The following is a 17,136-nucleotide window of genomic DNA, read 5'->3' as shown; positions in this document are numbered from 1 at the left end:
TTTATTTTTTAGAGAAGTTTTAGTTTTACAGAAAAGTTGAGCAGGTTCTTCAGAGAGCTCCCATATACCCTTCTCCCCAGCTCATAGTTTCTCTTACTTTAAATATCTTGCCTGTGTGGCGGTGTATTTGTTACAATTATGAGCCAGTTTATTACACTTGATGATAGTGAAAATTTATGAACCAATACATTATTAACTAAAGTCCATATTTTATATTAGGGTTCACTCTTTGTGTTGTGCAGTTCCATAGGCCTTGACAAATGCATGTGTTACGTATCCACCATCACAACATTATACATAAGAGTTTCACTGCCCTGAAAATTTTCTGTGCTTCAGCTATTGTTACTCCTCCCCTTCTCTATCCCCCACCCCCTGCATCTCTGGCCACCACTAATCTTTTTACTGCCTCTAGACACTGGAGAAAGAGCATCAGTCTGTTTCACGTGAGCTCTGTAAGCTTTTCAGCAGGGCACAGTGGAGATCATATAGCGCAGTAACTGGCAGACTTGGGGTCACAGAGAATAGTAGACATCATTACCTGCTTGGGAAGAAACGTCAGACTCTCAGCATTGCCCACACACCCTGTTTCCGTTTCTTTGAGGACATGTGATGAAGGACATTGTGGACAGCCTAACTGGAGTCCGACATGACCACGTTAAAAAGGTGCCCAGACAGCAGGAATGCATTCAGTGGCCATCCCTCTTGAACTTCAGTCAGATTCAGAAAAAGATCATTAGAAGCAAATGTAAGGTATTATTTCAGAGGACAATAGCTTCTGTGTATTAGAAGGGTTAAATTTAGAAAATATTTCTGACATGAAAAAAAAAGGGATGTCTTATGGAAAATACTGGTGGGAATCACACTCTGTGATCATGATCCACACCTTCCTTGTGATGTTTATTCCAGCTGTACTGAAGCTCATCAGGGAACTGGTGTCCACATGAACAATAATTGCATTGACATTTTCAATCGCAGTGTGTATTATATTTCTTATTTTGCTCATGATTGCCAGGTCAATGTTTGTTTCTTCTTTCCTTTTTTTCCTTTCTTCCCAGCTTTGTTGAGATATAATTAAAGATGTGTTACTGCTTCTATTTAAACTATGAAATTTAAGGTATATACCCTGTGAACCATCACCACAATCAAAATAGTGAACATATCCATTACTTGAAGAAAGTTACTCATGCCCCATTGTGCTGCCTCCCATACGCCCAGACCCTGGCACCACTGGTCTGTTTTTGGTACCTATGGCTTTGCGTTTTTCGGGAAGTCATATAAACGGAATTATTATATGTAGCCTTTTGAATTTGGTTTGTTCACTTCCTGCATCTGACCATACCATGGTGCTTCTTTCAGGCTTTTACAAAGGCCTTGACCCCCAAATCCCTCCTTGGGTCCGTAAATGACACTCCCAGAGTGAGTGCATCAAATTCCTTTGTGGGTCCTGCACCCACACCTGGGTCATCAAATCCCACCCTATGGTCTTGGAAACCATCCCCAGATCCACAAATGATTCCCTGGGACCTGGATGCCATCTTTAGACCCTCTAATCCTGAACTGGGACACTGGACACCACCCCAGACCTTTCAGGCCTTTTTGCATGTCTGGCAGATGTCCCAAGACCCAGAAGGCCCATGTCCTCAAACTCAGACTTGAGATTCAGGACTCCTCCAGCCACTTAAGGCCCCCGTCAGATCACGGACACCTTCTCCCAACCCTCCATGTCCTTCCTTGCACCAACCCCATAGGAACTCTTGTTTCACTGGGGCTTGGAGGTGGTGGCTCAGGGCTGGCTGGCCACCAGGGTGGTCTCTTCCCAGTGCATGACGGTGCAAGCAGGGGAGAGGTTCTGCAGGTAGTAGGATGTGCTGGCTGAGTGGGGGCAAAGCCAGGTTTCCCTTCTTTCTACTGTCTTGCTTTTCTCCCTTCTCGTCTCACCTCTGCTGTCCTCACTCACAAGTCTCAAGGTCAAGCGGGAGGTCAGATTGAGGCCCAAGTTTTACCCTCTGGTGAAATGGCTTTCCAAGTGCAGCAGTGTAGTTCAGAAAAGAACAAATTTAAGCTTATGTCCTCATATCCTCTTAAACCATTCTTCCAATCTTGGTAATAGCTCATTCCAATAAAACAGTTGTGCCTCCTTCCCCTGATGGAAAGTATTCACCTTCTATTTTAAAAGGTATAAATTAGACACAATTTATCCAGGCTGATTCATGTAGAAGCAGTAATTTCCAACAATGATTGCACACTCTCCTTTTTGCTGGGCCGTGAGTGTATTCAGGGTACAATGATTTCAGGTACAATGAAGGCTGAACTATGAACTTGTGGTTGGAGTGCTTTCAACATTCCCATAGTGGTATCAAACTCTTGTTCTATTACCATGGTGAGATTTAGGATTGCCTTTTCAAAATCATAAGTTCCAAAACTTGAGAATAAGGTCTTCATCAATGAAAAGAACTTGGAGTAGTGATGCACAAATAAGTTCTCTATGACGTCTCATCTGATACATTCATGTGACATTACGGATGAGAGCCCAAGTTTGTAATTTGGCTGGTTTAAGGTAGAGTATCTTGTGACAGACAGGTATGCAAGTCCACACCGTCCTCACCATTTAGATGGGTACCCATTATATACCTTGCCACCACATAAGATAAAATGAACAATGTTGTTGCCAGACAAGTTCAGAGTGGAACCTGCAATCCCAGGTCCAGTGTATAATCTGTTGGTTGATACTTTGGTATGCGTTCATGTCCTTCGGTCTTCTTCAGATTGTGGGACATTTGCCTGATAATTAATAGTACCAGTCAGGGACAAAGCTTCTCCATCAAGCTTTGTAAACTTGGTGGAGAAAGGAGAAGGGGGTCCCTATTTAGCTTTGTATTTAGCAACCATCGTTAGCTCTATTACTTCTTACAGGTAGAATATCAGTCTCTTTGGTGTGGACTGGACAGTGAACAATAACAATTTTAGTAGGGAGGTGAATAACCTGTAACAGGGCAGCAATTATATGTCCATTGGCAATAGGAGTACCAGCACTGGTTAAAAATCCTCAGGATGTCCAAACTGTGCCAACTGAATGACAGATTGCAGAAATGTAGCTAGAGTCCGTGTCAACAGTGGCAGTTTCCCCCTTTGTCTATGTGCAAGCTCTAGTAAGAGCTGTGACCTCAGTGGCTTGGGCTGAGTTTGCAGTGAGCAAAGAGTATGCCTCAAGTGTTTCTTGTAGGGAAACTGTGGCATAACCCCTTGGCGTGTTTCCCTGTCAGTTTCATTTACAGGAGCTGTGGCTTTAAAACCATTTCTCTACCTGCAAAGCAATCATGTGGAAGGAGGTGGAACTCTCTGTTGCTTTGCCTCCCACAGATTTGTCACCCCTTTTCCCCTGGGTGATGGAGCCACCAAAGATTACTAAAAGCCCATCTCTTCTGAGCAGTGAGAAGCCCCCAAAAGGGGTTAATCTCCTCAAACCCTCGAGTGAGGCATTCCTTCCATTTGGGGAATTAACCACGAATTGGGGTTCTCTTCCTGCATTTATTCTCCAGACCATGAAGTTATAGGAAGAGAACATAGGTGGGATTTTTGCCAAGTACAGTTTAACAAGTTTAACAATAGAAGCTGGTAACATGCAATTAAGCCGATCCATTAACAAAAGCTTGATTTTAGCAAACATTCTCTTCTTACAGCAGTTTCCCAGTATCTTTACGTATCAACCAGTAATCTGTCTGCCTTTGAGCCAGCAACCTAGCTGTGTTACAATTCTTTACCTTACAACAGAGAGTATATAGCCTGGGGAAAATTTCCTGTCCTTTGCAAGGTCAATATTTGAAACTGCAAGGCTTTGGAAAACCAGGCCCTGTGAAGTACATTTGCTTTATGCATTCTCTACAGCTCTCCATCTCCAGGGAGGGGTAGTCAAAGAGACTGATTCACTGGCATAAGATTAGACATACAGATCATTGGAAAATAATTGAGAGCCCAGAAATAATCCCCTTTACTTACACACAATTGATTATGCACAATTGGGCCAAGAGAATTCAATGGGGAAGGTCTTTCCAACATGGTGCTGGCATAAGTGGTTATACCCCTGCACAAAGATGAGCTGACACCCTTACCTCACACCATACATTAAAATCAACTCACACTGGTATAATGAAAAGTAAAAATATAAAGTTAGCAGTAGACATAGGAGAATATCTCAGTGTCTAATGGGTGGGGAAGAATCCCATTCCCTCATGTGTGAACTGTCGTCACCCAGCTCCCCACTAGTCTCGATAAAAATCCCAACCAGGCACCTTTATTTGCTCTCAAGCAGTTTAGCTCCTGGTTGAGCAGGCTGCCCTGCTCCCCTCAGAGACCTCAATTGTAGAAGTAATAAACCCTTACATACCATCTTAGTATGTGTGTTTTGTTATCAGTCTTGGCATCTGAACCGAACTTTGGGTGACAGGTCCACCTTCCTCTGCAGGTGACCAAACAGTGACACAAACAGTAAGTGGTGTATATATTGTGATGTACTTCACTTAATTGTTCTATTCATACATTCTTTAGATAATTTCATATCAATACATGCCACCCTTCATTTATGTAACCATTTTTTTCTAAATAAACAGTTGGCTCATTATCAATTTTTGCTATCACTTTACAGGGCAGATAAGCATGTACTAATTATGTTTTTTTCCCCCAAGCTTAGTTCTTTTAATTTTTATCATAAATTGTATTTATAAAAGAATGGATAAAATGTTTTGTGCTACAGTTTAGTAATAATAACAATATAAACATCTTTGGAATCATCATCAAGATTCATATCTGGGTCTTAGGTTGTGATAGAGTCTCCAACACTCTCTTCCTTGACCAATCTCTTGCCTGATTTGATTTTTTCCTAGCATTGTTACCACTTTTTCTTTTTTGCTAAGCAGTGTTGTCTTACTTTTCTCCCCTTTGAACTATCAATAAATGAGTGTTAGTGGAATTACAATGAAAATGTTTGCCTTTAGTCGTTTCTTTGCCTCAGTATTTTTTACACATGCTGGTGTCTCATGATGCCAGCCATACAGTTCATGCATCCATTCCAGTGGTTATGGTGTTTGGGCTTTTTCAAGTTTATTTTTTTCTCTTGTGAAGAATATTGTTGCTATATCATCTTTCTATCAGTGTGCAAGTGCCAACACATTATAAATTCTCAGATCATTAGAGAAAAATTGTTGGTCTAGATTGTGATCAAGTTCACATTTACAGGATATAGCAATGGAGAGTATTGATCGACTCCTCTTCCATTTGTGCCTATTTGTTAGCGATGGTCTTCCATGCTTGGGATTATCTAATTGACCAAGTTTTGTCCTTCTAATTAGTGGGACTTGAGATGTACTTGACATTTTATTTGGCTACTAACTCTACTAAAGATACGGACTTTTATATATATGTGATTTTTCATTTTCTGTTAAATATGTTTTCTTTATTTTTTCACTTTCTGATGTTTAATCATTGTCACTCTAGATGTAAATCCTTTTATATTGCATGTATCGTAGATATTTTCCCTCCACTTTATTGTCTTTTACCTTCCATAATGTTAATGTATTTGAATCTGTCAGTCTCTTCCTTTGTGGCTTACCCTTTTTCTTATATGAGAAAATTCTCCATGTTTTTGCATCAAGAAAAAAAAAATTTGCCTGTAACTTGTGTTCTGGTCTTATCTTTTGTTTATAAATCTACAGTAAATTGGTTATTGTTTATAGAATAGAAAGAGATACAGTATACTTTTCAAATTAGATACCAGTGTTTCTCTACTCCTTGTGTTAAAGTGTTGGTGATGTTTGCCAGTGCTGTACAATGCCTGTTCTATCATTAATCAACTTTTTATATAAACCCCAGACTATTGGAGACTCCAATGGTCTGTTGTTTATCTTGGGCTATTTGTTTATCTCCATGCTAAATCTGTACTCTCTATAATATTATATTTTTAGAATCCTTGATATATGTTAGACAACCCATTCCCTTTTTTGTAAGAAAATTTTGTATGTTGTTAGACATTTATTTTTCCCATTAAGTTTAGAGAGGTACTTTTTGTTGACTCTTTAAAAGTGTCTTTTTGAGATTTATAGAATTTTAAAAAATATTTTGTGTGTGGACATCTTGGGGACAGTGAATTCTTTCAAAGAACGTGTGTCATCTTTCCTCTTGTTTCATTTTGTTTTCACATTTACACAATGCAATGTAATCTGCTGGCTGGTCAGGAATCATTTTCTCCTGAAATTGGAGAAGTGGAGTTTTTTTTTTCTTTTGGAAAAATACACTTCTAAACCCTTCATGTATTTTCTAATCAAGGGCAAATTCACCGTCAAAATACTGTGGACGTCAGTGAAATGCTTTGGAGGTTGCAACTCCTAACCTGTTCAAGTTCAGAAGAGCTTCTCTGGAATCTTGTCTTAGTATGCTTTTGTATATATGAAAGTACTTCAAAATGTATGTGGCAAGTAGAATTGAAGGATGATATGAATCTTTCTCTCAACTTTGTAAAATACCTTCATATGCTAAAAAAATGGGCAGAAAGCTGCCTTGAGGCTCAGGAGATAGGAATTTTGCGTAGATCTCAGGTGCCGAGCCCTCTTTTTTATGCTCTACCTCTATCTTCCCAAGAACTTCCTAGCCCATAAAGTGGGACAGAGAGAAAAAGGAAAATAATCTGTGATAAATATTACACAAACAAGTTAAAATTAATACATTTGCAGAGGAAAATTTTAACTCATCCAGGTGAGTCTGACTACTTCTAATGGCCCGCTGTCCTTCGGGAAAATATGGTCAGCTAGACCTCGTAACAAGTAGGATTTCTGCAAGCTTTCTGACCTCTCATGCTTGGAGAAGGGAATACATGAAAAAGCTTTCACTTCTTCAGTGTGTATTTGTTCATTGAAACCTCATTCAGACTCCTCCCTGTGCCTCATGGAGTTCTGTGTGATCTGGTCAGTAGTAAGGAAAGAAATGGAAGAAATTTTCTCACAAGGAATCATGGTCTCAATATGTGTGTCATTTGTGTATTATTTCCTTCATCTTTCCAAGGTGAACGAGATGCTGCCATTAGAGAACAATAAGACTCATAGCGCCCACAGTAAAAATGTAAGGATCAGTTTCACGTTTTCATGGTGCTATGAAACTTATGAGGAAGTGAGAATGGACTCAGTTATGATTCTGATGACTGTATGTATTTATTATGAGAGATGTTTGGAGACTACAAAATTGTATCTGAACGTTTTTGAATTGAGTGTACATCCCTGTGTTATCTTCTCACCTTTGTCCTTGAAACATGTGGAATGTTTTAGGAGTCAGTGGCCTTTGAGGATGTGTCTGTCACCTTTACACCAGAGGAGTGGGCTATGCTGGATCATTCCCAGAAAAAACTCTACAGAGATGTCATGGGGGAAATCTATACAAGCTTGACTTCTGTGGGTAAGGATGACAACATTCCTTCACTTGTCAATTATAGTGCATACGTTTCTTACCCATCAGTGCAGTTCCACAGTTTGGAAGGTGGAAAGAGAATACTTTGGTGACTAAATCAGGCATGTTTGCAGTTCGTCAAAAACATAGAATCTAATATTATTTTATTATTTGTAACAATTCATGATTTTTTTTGGTTTTGCAATTTAGGAAAAAAATGGGAAGAGCAGAACATTGAAGATCAGTACAAAAATCACAACAGAAATTTAAGGTAATTTGTGTTCAGAAGATCTCGCACGTCCCACAGGAGAATCTTAATATGTCATAAAATTTTAAAAATAAATCACCCCAACATTAAATTTATTTGTAGAAAATGTTTACCAAAAATATATATTGAAATGTGACATAGTTGTTGAGTGATTGCAAAACAGGAAAACGTATTGAGAAACTGCATATATAAATATCACGGTTTTGTTTGATAGATGTGGTCAAACTGTCCTGCAGACCATTCAGTCCATTCATTTTCAAACAGTTCACACAGGGCAGAAAACCTACATTTTTTCTGATATTGGTAAATGTAAAATTGCCAACAAACAAACAAAATAAATAAACAAAATAATGTGCTTCTCATTTTTTGCAGCAATCATATTGTAGAGAAAGTCAGTGAAAATAAAGAAAGTCATCACTGTGGACAAACCTTCAGCCAGAATCCAACTCTTAACCTGAATGAGAAAAATTCTCCTGAAGTAAAACAATGTGCATGTAGATTATGTGAAAAAGCCTTCATGTGTCATTCATCCTTGAATAGGCACATTGCATCTCTTACTGGACTGGAACCATATGAGAATCAGGAATATGGAGAGAAGGCATATAATCGTAAGCAACTTGGGAAAGCCTTCGGTTATCTCCACCCCTTTCAAATTTATAAAAGGACTCTCACTGGAGAGAAACCCTATGAATGTAAGGAATGTGGGAAAGCCTTCACTTTTCTTTCAAGTGTTCGAAGTCACATGGTAATACACACTGGAGATGGACCTTATAAATGTAAGGTATGTGGGAAAGCCTTTGACCGCCACAGTTCATTTCACATGCATGAAAGGGCTCACAATGGAGAAAAACCCTATGAATGTAAGCAATGTGGTAAAGCCTTTGGTTGGTCCAGTTCCTTTCGAAGACATGAAAGAACTCACACTGGAAAGAAACCCTACAAATGTAAACAATGTGGTAAAGCCTTTAGTTTTTTTAGTTCTCTTCAAAAACATGAAAGAACTCACACTGGAGAGAAACCCTATGAATGTAAGGAATGTGGAAAAGCCTTCATTTCTCTCACAAGTGTCCGAAGACACATGATAGTACATACTGGAGAAGGACCTTATAAATGTAAGGTATGTGGAAAAGCCTTTGGCAGCCACAGTTCATTTCACATGCATGAAAGGGCTCACACTGGAGAAAAGCCCTATGAATGTAAGCAGTGTGGTAAAGCCTTCAGTTGGTTCAGTTCCTTTCAAAGACATGAAAGAACTCACGCCGGAGAGAAACCATATGAATGTAAAGAATGTGGAAAAGCCTTCATTTTTCTCGCAGGCATTCGACGTCATATGGTAGTACACACTGGAGATGGACCTTATAAATGTAAGATATGTGGGAAAGCCTTTGACCGTCCCAGTTCATTTCACATGCATGAAAGGACCCACGATGGAGAAAAACCTTATGAATGTAAACAGTGTGGTAAAGCTTTTGGTTGGTCTAGTTCTCTCCGAATACATGAAAGAACTCACACTGGAGAGAAACCTTATGAATGTAAACAATGTGGTAAATCCTTCAGCTGTTCCACTTACTTTCGACGGCATGAAAAAACTCATACTGGATAAGAATGCTAAATGTAAGGAATGTGGAAAACCCTTCCATTGGTCCATATACTGACAAAGACATGTACAAATGTACACTGGATTGAAACCCTATCAGTTTTAAAAATGCAGGATGGTTTTAAGTTTTAACAAAGCCATGTGAAAACTCACACCGCTGTAAAATTTTATAAATGTCAGTAATATGGAAAGCATGATGGAAATTCAATTATATAATGCTCTAAAAAATTTACAACATGAAATGTGTTGTAAAATAATAAATATATTTATCAGTGCCTTATTTCTTAAAGTGGATCTATGGACTATTGATTTCTGCTTTTGCAAAGAAACATTGAGGTGAGATAGTCCTGTAAGTAGTCTTTAAGCAATAGTACATGAGTTTAATAGTTTTGTTTTTATGTGAGTTAATAAATGTTTTCTCATTTTGAATTGAAGTGTATTGTATTTATAGGAGAATTGATGTATATTATTAATATGCAGGTATGTTTACTTTTTATATACTTTAATTGTTCATTGACCAGTGGACCATTTTTAAATGAGTCTTTGTTAATTACTGAGGTTTTTGAACTGGCCTATGTGGCAGGTACTAGATACCTCTCATCTATTATATATATTCTACCATTATTTCTCATGGGAAAAATAACATTTAAAAAAATGGAGCAAAAAGCTTTATTCAATTTTTCTTCCTAATAAATAATTGGCATCAATTTAGAAGTATGTAATGTTGATTATGGAATATAAACTCAAGTGAATTATTATTTTTGTTTCTTTCCCTACAGTGTATTGGACACTATTTTCCAAAAGTAACTTACGTAAGATATATACATTCATTTACTTAGTAGCAAACTATATAATATCTTTTTTAAATCACCTTTTTGAGTCCAGTGAGTCCAATATGTTGAGGTAAGTTGTCAGAATAGAAACCTAGCAAGGAACAAAGGCAAGATCACTTTTCCAGTCAAAGCTTTCTTGCTCAGAGAGTATGTTTCTGATGCTAATTTATCAACATCCCTCAAATCCCAGGCAGTGTAGACGCAGATCATACAATATTAGGCACAAAAAATCCAGGCACTTTAGGCCCTGGATACGGAGGTATGAAACAAAATTTTGAAGTTTGGGTGCTTATAGTTCTGTGCAAAAGGGAGATGGTTAATAGATGGTAAACCTTTGATTTATAAGACCAAATTAAGGGGTTTGAAGGAAAGTAAATGACATGCTATGTAATAGGAAGCTGGTATGTGTGTATATGTGTGTATGTCTTCTCTATGTAGGGTAGGGACATCAGTGAGGGAGGATTTCATCATTGATCCTGTTTCCACGTCTAGTACATCTTTAATACTTTTTCAGGAACAGCTCAGGTGTGGATGTAGACAATGGGGAGCAATAGAGACAGTCTTGCATTCCTTGCATAAGTCATGATTTTCTGTGGAGATGAAAATATACATGTCGTTAATCTTATTTTTGCCATGGTTAAACGTTTTGACATGTCAAATGTGACCATGAGTTTGGACATGGTTGTCTGGGTCTTGAGACTTTCCATTGATTTGGGACACAGGTGTTCATGGTATTGGGGGGGGGTTGTATTTTTTTTGTCAGCTGTCTGGCACAGGGATCTGAACCCATGACCTTGGTGTTACCAGCACCATTGTGGTGTTTTTGTTTTAAGTTAACATGATTTGAAAGGATTTTGAACAGGCATTTTATGTTTGCCGTTATCAGTTTTCTGCTGCTTGGACCCCCACAGTATGTACCCATGGAGTCCTTCCTCGCTTGAGAAAGGGTTAAGGTCATCTCCACGGTGCTAGCCCATCATGGGTTTTTCCTGAGTGGAGTGATTGCTGTTCAAGTCTACTGTTATTTCCCAGTTAAAACACTGAAAAGAGTTACAAATTTTAGAGGTCCGTTGTTCAAACAATAGAGGTGAGCTCCAGATAGACAGTAACATTTTCAGTAGTATCCTAATTTAGTGGAAAAGTGTGTATACTTGATATCCTGAAACAAGAAAACATGTTTTTTTGTTTTGTTTCGTTTTCTTTTAATAAAAGGAGTGGTTGGGAAACTCTGTGTTTCAGTGATGCCCAAAACTCCAAAATCTGTTTTGTTCTTCACAGGTATGATTACCATGTGTTTAGACTTCCAGCACACTTAATGGAAGGGGGGACGGAAACATAACAGTTTTGTGTTTTATGACAAAGCAAAGAAAATCTAGACTCTGCCTATTTTTTAGTTCTGATGTTTTCTTTGCAATGTGTAGAGTTCTGATTTTATGATTTTTAATGTGATTTGATCCTGCCTGTCAAATCATTCCTTCCATCTTACAAGTAAAGAAAGCTAATTGCAGAGAATGTAGGGCCATCCTCAAACTCTTATAGCTCATAATAATGGAATTTGTCAGTGTGATGGCCGAAAGTGTGCCACCTTGTGACCTGGGTACTGTCAAAAATTTTAAACTCAAAAGAACACTGGAAAATTTGCATAATTATGTACATGTATGAATATGGCGCCAATTTTACAAACAGGGCTCATAATGCAACAATAATATTTTATTTATATCATGTTCTATTAAAGACAAAATTATAGGGACATAATCGAAATCTGTGATGAAGGATGAAGGAGTTTAATACACATGGGCACCAGATGTGCCTATATATGAGGTAATTCAGTGTTCTCCATCTTGATGGTTTTGTTATAATTGCCCATCTGTGAAATTTTACAGTTATGTTTTAGCACATGCATGTATTAAAAATAATAGAAAACAAACATGCTTTCATAGACCTATGACAATGTTAAACTTTTCTGTTTCTTAGTTTTTATGTTGCAACACTTCTTTCCACCACCAGGGGGTCCTTCATAGGAAGAGTTAAGGGACCGGGGAGAAAAGAACTCAGACCTTATAACAGGCCTTTCTTGGGACCTTATCTGGTATTAAACACCCTATAGGGCCACACCAACCTTCACCTCATGAACACAACTAAATAAAAGTGAGGCAGCTCCTGGAGTTTTACAGTTCACAGTAGATTCTCCAGGTTAAATCTTAGGGATTGCTGGGGTTCTGAAACAAAGTCACTCACCACTGTTCTCCCCAAGTAGGATCCCCTTAGCTGTACCCTGATAATTGTGCATTATCAATATCATGTGTCTGTATGACCAGTCTTGTAGCTATTTTGATCTCTAAGCTTTTCATTTCAAGCCCTCTCTCTCCCTTTTTCATGAAGAAATGTCTTTAAGAATGGACACCTGACCCATTCTCTGGAAAATTTCTCTGCAGCAGCCCCAGGTGGCTGTGAGGTGAGATGGTGGAGGAAGCAGTGGCAGAACCAAAATTATTGGACTCACACAACCTCAGCTACTGCCATCCTCTCTGTCCCATAGTTATTAGCTCAGCACCCACCAGCACGATCACACCATTGTCTCAGACCTGAAAAAAATCATGCGGTAAGTTTCCTCCTTAGCACTGCATTTGTTCTGTAAGTTTTGATATTTTGTGTTTCCAATTTCCTTTATCCCTAGTTATTTTCTGATTTTCTTTGTTATTTCTTTTTTGGTGCAGGTGTTCTTTGAGTGTTAATTTTTCTAAACTTGTGAATTTTTGAGTTTTTGTTATGTTGAGATGAGAGGCACTTTGTATGATATCTATTTGCATTTTTTAATATTATTTTTCTAAAATTTCATATTAATAGATCTAATTGTTTTTATATTTTAATACTATAAAATTTACATTTATATTTGTATTTTTAAATACTTATTGTAATATTTTTATATTTATGATTATATGCTATTTTTATTATTTTTATGCAAAAATATCAATTGGGACTTAATTAACCCTTGCCAATGCCTTTCACATATTGCTACATGTTATTGCCAGTATAATTAGGTAAGATATAGACATAAAAGTCATACAGATTGCACTGGACAAGGTGTATAAGTATCCCTGTTCATAGGTTATATCATCTTATGTAAAACCAGATTGCACAAATAAAAGTTTAGAACTAATAAATGAATTTTGCAAACTAGATACAAAGCCTATGTGCAAAAATTATTTACAGCGTTATACACTAGCACTGAACAATGCAAAACCAAAAGTCAGAAAACAATTTTATTTGAAATGGCATTACAAAGAATACAACAGAAAATACACAACAATAAACAGCTACACTTGGATGATAACTAAAGGAGAGCCCTGGAGCACATCAAAAGAATAAGGGAAATACCAGTGAGCACGGAATCTCAGAATTGCCACATGGAGAATGGAAGGAAACACCTGGCCTCTATCATCCCATCCCCCAGCCAGGAGCAGCAGGGAACCAGGAAGAACTTCTTGCTGTGGGAAACAGTAAGCAAGAGGACCCCCGCAGCCCTCATTAACACCTTGAAAACCTACTGTCCTCATTACTAGGGACCCTGGCAGTCTGACAGCAGCCCTCATCAACCCCTTGAAAACATATCATCCGCATCACTAGGGACCCTGACAGTCCTGAGGACACTATTTGGAGTCCATACAGTTGTGCTCCCCCATAGGAGCTGACACTGTGCCTCCCTCTATGTGGCTCATGTGCCTACTGCATCATCTTGGAGCGGGAACTGCTGCTGGGGGATGAGTGATACCCATTCATTCCAGAGACTAAGCCACCATTTAACTGACTTCCCCAAGCAGAGGTGAGAGCAGCAGTTACAGCACTACCCTAAAGAACTAGGCAGTGATAGAACCACTCCACCAGTTTCTCTCAGTTGCAGCAGTGCCTCTCCCCCTCAGACTGGAATTGAAGCTTCAAAACTGCACACTCCTGCTTGGGGAATATTTAATTACCCCTTCAGTAATGGCTGTGCCCTGTTCCCCAGGACTGAGCTGAAGGGGTGCATCACCCCCTGGGTAATTGTTTAGTCTGAGAAGCTGCTTGGCTGAGCTGCATAGCTGTGCATCCCAGGACTGATCTGTCACAGTTCATGTTCCAGACAAACAGAGCAGTGGCTGAGCTGAGATACCCTGCCTTGGGGGTTGAACAAGTCTTGTACTCTGCTTACCTGGAGCTGGACTATTCTAGAGACTGAGCTGCTGAGACTCCCCTTCTCCCTGAGAATGAAGTCAGCACTGTGTTGCTCCCTGCCCCTCAAGGCATAAATAATAGTTGCACCCCACCATTCTGGGTTCTTGTTTCTGCTACATCTGCCCTCACAAAGACTGAGAGTTCCACCACTTCAGGGGCTAGAGGCACCACTACACCTCACCCCTTGGGAATCAAGCGACAATTGAGCCCCATTTATGGTGGTTCTCAAATTGCAGCCATACTCTGTTCCCTAGGCCCCAAACTCTAGAGCACCCCTTCTTCCCCAGAATTGTATCAGTGTCATGCTCAGCCTCCAGGGTCAGAGTCACAACTGTAACCCAGCCCACAGTCCAAGCTGCCTGGAGTGCCTCAGAGTCACAGTCCCTGGTGCTGAGGGTAATCAACATCCAAACCTGCTACAGAGAGTGAACCTGCACCCGAAACCTAGGTGTCACAATAGGTTTGTGAGACAGCCCAGGATCCCAGCTCCACAGCTGCTTTGAGTACCTGCACCTGGATCCCAGCATCACCCCAGCCATTTGTAGGTCAGAGCAGACCCAACACCAAGAGGAGTCCTCTGGACAAAGTTGCCCCATTGTGGAAAAATTGATAATAGAAGAACCCAAACAGTCTGTGTCCCTGAAGACCTTAATAACCTATGCCACCACCACTGCCACAAATTCCTACAGCCTAGGGCACTGAAACACCCACAGCTAATGTTGGTTGCAGCTGATCACAGTATATGACTACCCCAAGACTAAACTACTGCATCTGTGTGGAAACAGAACCACCACACACTTTCCAACCAGCACACTAAGACCCAACTGGGGGTGAAAGACTGTATGAATGCTATTCTTAAAGTTTGGAAGAAGCAATTGTTTCATCAGATGCACAGACATCAACATAAGGAGAGCAGAAACATGAAAAAACAAGGAAATATGACACAACCAAAGGAACACAATAACACACCAGTTGTAGACCCCAAAGAAAAGGAAATGAACTGCCAGAAATAGAATTCAAAATAATGTTAAGAAAACTCAATGGAAAAAAAAAAAAAAAAGAACAAAAATATAGGAAAAACAAAGAAAAATATAGGAAAAAGAAAAGGAAAACAGCAAGGTGCAAGAGAATACAGGCAGACAATTCTATTAAATTAGGAAAATAATTCATGGTAATGAATGAGAAATTTAACAGATTGATATCATTAAAAAGAGAACCAAATGAAATACTGCAGTTGAAGAATTCAATAAATGAAATAAAAAATACAATAGAGGGCTTCAAAAAGCTATACCCAGCAGAAGAATGAATCTTGGAAGTGGAAGATAGGTCATTTGAAATTACCCAATCAGAACAATGACAACAAAAGTTTTTAAATGTGAAGAAGGCCTATAGGAACTATGGGGCAACATTAAGCGAACGAATATTAAAATTATGGGCATCCCCAAAGATGTGAATGGAAAAGGCATTGAAAATCTAACGCAGTAATAGCTGGAAATTTTCCAAGACTTGGGAGATATGGCCAAGGCAGCTCCAAGGTTCCCAAATAGATTCAACCCCCAAAAGTCCTCTTTGTGGCACATTGTAGTCAAAATGTCAAAAGTAAAAGACAAAAAGAGAATTCTAAAAACAGCAAGAGAAAAGCATCAGGTCAAATATAAAGGAATCCATATTAGACTAACAGCCAACTTCTGAGGAGAAACCCATTAGGTCATTAGACAAATGAGATGATGTATTTGAGGTGCTGAAAGAAAAAAATATATATCCAGCAAAGCTATCCTTCAGGAATCATAAATAAATAAAGTCTTTCACAGACAAGCAAAAACTGAGGGAATTCATTACTACTAGACTGGCCTTACAAGAAATGCTCAAGGAAATCCTACATCTGGAAGCAAAAAGAAGATAACTACTATCAAGAAAACACGTGAAAAGATAAAGTTCACTGTAAAGCATGTACACTAATGAGAAAGAAAAAGGAATGAAAGCTTATCACTACAGAAAAACACCAAACTGCAATGATAATAAGAGAGGAGGAAAGGAACAAAGGATTTACAAAACAACCAGAAAAGTACTGACATAATGTCAGGAGTGAGTCCTCCCCTGTCAATAATAACCTTGAATATAAACAGACTGAATTTCCCAATTAAAAGATACAGACTGGCTAAGTGGATAAAATACAGGATCCAACTATATGCTGCCTTCAGGAAACTCACTTCACCTGTAAAGACATATAGTGACAGAAACTGAAGGAATACAAAAACATATCCCATGCAAACAGAGACCAAAAGCAAGCAGGAGTGGCTATACTTATATCAGATAAAATAGACTTTAACTCGAAAACTAAAAAGAGTCAAAGGCTGTCCTGTTGGCTCAGTTGGTTAGAGCGTGGTATTATACCTAGGTCAAGGTTTTGGATCCCCATATCATCAGCCACCAAAACAAAGTAAAAACTAAAAACATATATAGAAGGTCATTAGCCAATTTTAAAGAGGTCAATTAAGCAAGAGAATATAACAGTTGTCAATGTTTATACAGCCAACATTGGAGCACCCAGATATATAAAGCAAATATTAGATCTAAAGGGAGAGATAGACCCCAATAGCATGGTAGTTGGGGACTTCAAAACTCCATTTACACATTTTACTCAACAGCTGCAGAATACACATCCTTGTTATCAGCACATTGAACATGCCTCAGGACTGACCATATGTTAAGCCACAAAAAAAGTCTAAACAAATTTTTAAAAACTAAAATCATACAAGTATTTTCTCTGCCCCAATGGGATGAGACTAGAAATCAAT

The 17,136-nt window shown here is 38.8% G+C and overlaps 1 protein-coding gene across 1 annotated transcript in view; it reads left to right on the top strand.

The window, feature by feature from the left end:
* Positions 1-17,136, top strand: part of LOC134387598 (zinc finger protein 709-like) — a 43,063-nt gene that overhangs the window by 12,252 nt on the left and 13,675 nt on the right. Inside the window, 4 exon segments of the mRNA XM_063110023.1 lie at positions 602-750; positions 7,311-7,437; positions 7,639-7,699; positions 8,069-9,288. Coding sequence (XP_062966093.1) covers positions 602-750; positions 7,311-7,437; positions 7,639-7,699; positions 8,069-9,288 — 1,557 coding nt within the window.

The sequence above is a fragment of the Cynocephalus volans genome, chromosome 10, assembly GCF_027409185.1.
Source record: "Cynocephalus volans isolate mCynVol1 chromosome 10, mCynVol1.pri, whole genome shotgun sequence".
Lineage (NCBI taxonomy): Eukaryota > Metazoa > Chordata > Mammalia > Dermoptera > Cynocephalidae > Cynocephalus > Cynocephalus volans.
Note: the sequence above shows the minus strand (reverse complement) of the source record. Positions and strands in the feature narration are given on the sequence as shown.